The sequence below is a fragment of the Colossoma macropomum genome, unplaced genomic scaffold, assembly GCF_904425465.1.
Source record: "Colossoma macropomum unplaced genomic scaffold, Colossoma_macropomum, whole genome shotgun sequence".
NCBI classification, from domain to species: domain Eukaryota; kingdom Metazoa; phylum Chordata; class Actinopteri; order Characiformes; family Serrasalmidae; genus Colossoma; species Colossoma macropomum.
This window is the reverse complement of record NW_023494790.1, coordinates 2,183,340-2,189,339: the sequence shown is the minus strand read 5'-3', so window position 1 is coordinate 2,189,339 and position 6,000 is coordinate 2,183,340. Positions and strand designations below refer to the sequence as shown.

At 33.3% G+C, this 6,000-nt stretch overlaps 1 protein-coding gene across 1 annotated transcript in view; it reads left to right on the top strand.

Moving 5' to 3' along the window:
* LOC118809003 (calcium-activated potassium channel subunit alpha-1-like) overlaps nt 1–6,000 on the top strand; it is a 189,437-nt gene that overhangs the window by 123,602 nt on the left and 59,835 nt on the right. Inside the window, 1 exon segment of the mRNA XM_036571914.1 lies at nt 5,642–5,717. Within this exon segment, the coding sequence (XP_036427807.1) occupies nt 5,642–5,717 (76 nt within the window).

Genomic DNA, 6,000 nt, shown 5'->3' with positions numbered 1-6,000 from the left:
GATATTAATCTTGAATATGTTGAGTAGCTATATGCAACTTAAATATTAATATTTAGTATTTTGAGTAACTGTATACATTCATGATGATATTTAATATTTTGAGTAGCTGTAGAAAAAATTATAAAGTAGCTGTATAAAATATGAATAATGATATTTAGTATTTTGAGTTGATGTATAAAATATTGATAGTAATATTTAGTATTTTGAGCAGCTATATACAAATTTCATGATTTATTATTTTGAGCATAAAATATTGCTAATGATATTTAGTATTCTGAGTAGCTATATACAACATTCATCGTAATATTTAGTATTTTGAGTGGCTGAATAAAATATTGATCATTATATTTAGTATTTTGAGTATCTATATAAAATACTGATATTAATAGTTAGTATTTTGAGTAGCTATGTACAACAATTATGATGATATTTAGTATTTTGAGTTGATATATACAACCTTGATGATATTTATCCATTGATATTTAGCTATTTAAAACATTGATGATATTTACTGTTTTGAGTAACTATATAAAACATTTATTATTTTGAGTAGCTGTGTAAAAAAAAAAAGATTGATATTTAGTATTGTGCGTAAAACAGCAGTGTTGTTCTGACTGACGTGCCCTTTTGTTTAGTGACTGACATCTGACATGGCATATCTGGCATGTATGGCCTCCGCTGTATCACTCGTGGCAGTCTTTTTGAAAATATTTACTATAGTATAATAATAATAATAATAATAATAATGTAAAATGTTTTGTATGTGATTTCCTCTGTCTGCTCCAGTATTTGCTTTTCTCAGCTTCATCATTTGCTTCTGAATTTGGGTGAACATTGAAGCAGCGTCAGTAGCTCAAACTCAGCTGTCATTCAGAGCAACAAATACATTCTCATTGCTTATCCACCAACTTAGCATAGCTTATTGACTTTCTTGACCGATATCAGCGTTGTCTGGTCATATAAATGTGTAGGTGATGTTGTTGCGCCCCCTTGCTAAATTACAGCACATGACAGGTGGAGCCTGCCCTGGAGTCGACGCCTCTGTTTCAGGATTTGTAGGTGCTCATTAGAAACTATTTACGACCTAGCAGGAAATGCTAACTGTGCATATCAGTTAATTTCACTTAATTTATTATCCTGATGTTGATGTTTAAGATGAGCTAACATTTTTATTAACGCCACATGGGAATTTTATACCACCTAGACAGTATTAGTAAATATTTAAACAGAGAAATAACAAATAAAAGAGCGTAAGAGTGTATAAAACCCTAGAAAAATGACAAATAAAGGAGTGTGAGTGTATAAAACCCTAGAAAAATGACAAATAAAGGAGCGTAAGAGTGTATAAAACCCTAGAAAATGATAAATAAAAGAGCGTGAGTGTATAAAACCCCAGAAAAATGACAAATAAAGGAGCGTAAGAGTGTATAAAACCCTAGAAAATGACAAATAAAAGAGCGTGAGTGTATAAAACCCCAGAAAAATGACAAATAAAAGAGCATAAGAGTGTATAAAACCCTAGAAAATGACAAATAAAACAGCATGAGTGTATAAAACCCTAGAAAAATGACAAATAAAAGAGCGTAAGAGTGTATAAAACCCTAGAAAATGACAAATAAAACAGCGTGAGTGTATAAAACCCCAGAAAAATGACAAATAAAGGAGCGTAAGAGTGTATAAAACCCTAGAAAATGACAAATAAAAGAGCGTGAGTGTATAAAACCCCAGAAAAATGACAAATAAAGGAGCATAAGAGTGTATAAAACCCTAGAAAATGATAAATAAAAGAGCGTGAGTGTATAAAACCCCAGAAAAATGACAAATAAAGGAGCGTAAGAGTGTATAAAACCCTAGAAAATGACAAATAAAAGAGCGTGAGTGTATAAAACCCCAGAAAAATGACAAATAAAAGAGCGTAAGAGTGTATAAAACCCTAGAAAATGACAAATAAAACAGCGTGAGTGTATAAAACCCTAGAAAAATGACAAATAAAGGAGCATAAGAGTGTATAAAACCCTAGAAAATGACAAATAAAACAGCGTGAGTGTATAAAACCCCAGAAAAATGACAAATAAAAGAGCGTAAGAGTGTATAAAACCCTAGAAAATGACAAATAAAAGAGCGTGAGTGTATAAAACCCCAGAAAAATGACAAATAAAAGGAGCGTAAGAGTGTATAAAACCCTAGAAAATGACAAATAAAAGAGCGTGAGTGTATAAAACCCCAGAAAAATGACAAATAAAAGAGCGTAAGAGTGTATAAAACCCTAGAAAATGACAAATAAAAGAGCGTGAGTGTATAAAACCCTAGAAAAATGACAAATAAAAGAGCGTAAGAGTGTATAAAACCCTAGAAAATGACAAATAAAAGAGCGTGAGTGTATAAAACCCCAGAAAAATGACAAATAAAGGAGCGTAAGAGTGTATAAAACCCTAGAAAATGACAAAGAGCGTGAGTGTATAAAACCCCAGAAAAATGACAAATAAAAGAGCGTGAGTGTATAAAACCCCAGAAAAATGACAAATAAAAGAGCGTAAGAGTGTATAAAACCCTAGAAAATGACAAATAAAAGAGCGTGAGTGTATAAAACCCCAGAAAAATGACAAATAAAAGAGCGTAAGGGTGTATAAAACCCTAGAAAATGACAAATAAAAGAGCGTGAGTGTATAAAACCCCAGAAAAATGACAAATAAAAGAGCGTAAGAGTGTATAAAACCCTAGAAAATGACAAATAAAAGAGCGTGAGTGTATAAAACCCCAGAAAAATGACAAATAAAAGAGCGTAAGAGTGTATAAAACCCTAGAAAATGACAAATAAAAGAGCGTGAGTGTATAAAACCCCAGAAAAATGACAAATAAAAGAGCGTAAGAGTGTATAAAACCCCAGAAAAATGACAAATAAAGGAGCGTAAGAGTGTATAAAACCCCAGAAAAATGACAAATAAAGGAGCGTAAGAGTGTATAAAACCCTAGAAAATGACAAATAAAGAAGCGTAAGAGTGTATAAAACCCTAGAAAATGACAAATAAAGAAGCGTAAGAGTGTATAAAACCCTAGAAAATGACAAATAAAAGAGTGTGAGTGTATAAAACCCCAGAAAAATGACAAATAAAAGAGCGTAAGAGTGTATAAAACCCTAGAAAATGACAAATAAAGGAGCGTAAGAGTGTATAAAACCCTAGAAAATGACAAATAAAACAGCGTGAGTGTATAAAACCCCAGAAAAATGACAAATAAAAGAGCGTAAGAGTGTATAAAACCCCAGAAAAATGACAAATAAAAGAGTGTGAGTGTATAAAACCCCAGAAAAATGACAAATAAAAGAGCGTAAGAGTGTATAAAACCCCAGAAAAATGACAAATAAAAGAGTGTGAGTGTATAAAACTCCAGAAAAATGACAAATAAAAGAGCGCAAGAGTGTATAAAACCCTAGAAAATGACAAATAAAAGAGTAAGAGTGTATAAAACCCTAGAATATGTATGTAAGGTTCTGATGTACACGTTCTCAGACAGTGCAAAAATATACCAGATGTGCAGATGAAGTGAAGATTAAAGGATGTATTAATATACAGATGTACTAAAGTTGTACAGATGTGCTCAAATGTCTGATGCAGAGAGGCTGATGTGCACTGAACATTATTACTATGCAGATATACAAGATACAGACAACTGCATTACAGAGCTGGTGAACATGTATACATACATGTATCATAATTCTGATTAAGTAATTATAAACATAATATAACAGGACTGTGCATCTGTATCATAGCACTTTATTAGGAACACCTCCTTGTTTCTACACTCACTGTCTATTTTATCAGCTCAACTGACCATATAGTTTCACTCTGTAGTTCTACAGTTACAGACTGTAGTTTCTCTGATACTTTGTTACCCTGTTCTTCAGTGGTCAGGACCCCCATGGACCCTCACAGAGCAGGTACTATTTGGGTGGTGGATCATTCTCAGCACTGCAGTGACACTGACGTGGTGGTGGTGTGTTAGTGTGTGTTGTGCTGGTCTGAGTGGATCAGACACAGCAGTGCTGCTGGAGGTTTCAAACACTGTGTCCACTCACTGTCCACTCTATTACACACTCCTACCGTGTTGGTCCACCTTGTAGATGTAAAGTCAGAGACGATAGTCTTAATTCTTGCTAATTTACTGTCTAATGATTTGTTGTTAAGACCATTAAAAGCTTGTTGTTTGGCCATTTTGGGCGTGGCTCTTGTATTTTACACAGGAGTGCAGTGTGTTCACATTAATAAAGTTTCATATTTTACCATTGACTCCTCGGTCTACAGTCAATATATGGAAGCAAGGAATGTTTTATTCATTTATATATATATCGATCTTAAAGGCACAGCAGGCTGTTTAATTGTGAGGGATGAAGAGAGTTTGGAAAACAGCCATATCGAGATTATAGAGATGAATTATGACTGAATGTATATTTACATATACAGGAAATCGGATGTAGGGATATGGGCCCTCATGTATATGTGTGTATTTACATAAGTAATGTGTGTATATATATATATATATATATATATATATATATATACATACACACATATATCTATCTATATATATATATTCATATACACAAAAAGAGGCATATTTTTTTAAAAAACAATAAAATTTCTCAGTTTCGACATTTGATATGTTGTCTTTGTAGTATTTTCTTTTAAAAAAATATGATTTACTTGATTTGCATATTGCATCCTTTTTTTATTTACATTCTGCAGGGCGTCCCAACTTTTTTGGAAATAGGGTTTTACATACATACATACATACATACATACATATATATATATATATGTATATATTGTATATTATTTTGTCTTTTTCACCATAAAAATATTGTCCCCCAAGACAAAACCCCTGGGACAAGGTGTCGACTGTCCAGTCAAAGTCTAGAAATGAATTACAAAACTGACTGTATTCATATCCAGGATTTAAGAGGACTCCAGTGTGTTTATGCAGTTGTTGTTTTTTAACAGTAGGGTGCGCTGTTTTGAGAAAACTTTAGGCACTATAGAGAAGGAACATTTCCAGATATGAGTATGAAAAATGTGTGGGTTTTTTTTCCATTGTATTTTTTATTAGGCAGTGCTTAAGTTACTGCTCTTACCGACCGTATATGCCTGACTGAAAGTCCCGTTTTCCTGCTGTGAAAATGTTCGGTAGTTCAAATTCGGGTCCTTTTGTCCTTGAATTACACTGAAAGGTCCTTTCTGATGTAGACTCCTGAAAAAAGCAGGACTTTTGGGATTTTACGTCATGGGTATTTACCCGTTTGACAGCGTACCACCTGTTTTTGTTTAATCCAGGTTTTTCATCCCGTCCTGCTCCGTCACTCTCGCAATGAAAAATCATTCAGCAGATATTCCAGGCTTCTGTTATAGGCAGTCTGATGTGTTTTGTATTTTAGTATCGTTTTCTGTGTGTCGGGGCTTCGTGAATTGTTTCATTTGGGAGTTTTTTATTGTTTATGAGAGTAAATGAAGTCGTCATCGTTGTTAACCATGGACGAGGGGTTTAAAGGTACGGAGCGAATGAGCGTTCTCATGACTTCAGTGTTGGAAGTTGTGTTTGCTGCTGTCTGACTGAGCGTGCTTTTCCTCTGTTTGTGTTTGTTTTGCAGGGCTGAGGTTTTTGAGAGCCTTAAGATTGATACAGTTCTCAGAAATATTGCAGTTTTTAAATATCTTAAAGACAAGGTAAGTCTGCTTTACACTTTTTAACTCCACACGTTTTGATTCATTATTCTTCATTGAGGTGCCAGCTCTTTTTCACAATACGTGAACATGACAAGCCGTATTCATTCATATTACTTTATACTGTACATTTATTTATATTAAGTGTTTATTGGGCTTTTATTTGAGGAACTGGTTTATTTTCACTTAATTATAGTTTACATATCATCAGTAATCTTACAGTAACGCTGGACACTGGGATCACCTTATCTGTTTCATTCAGTATAAAAGATGTATTAATGTTAAA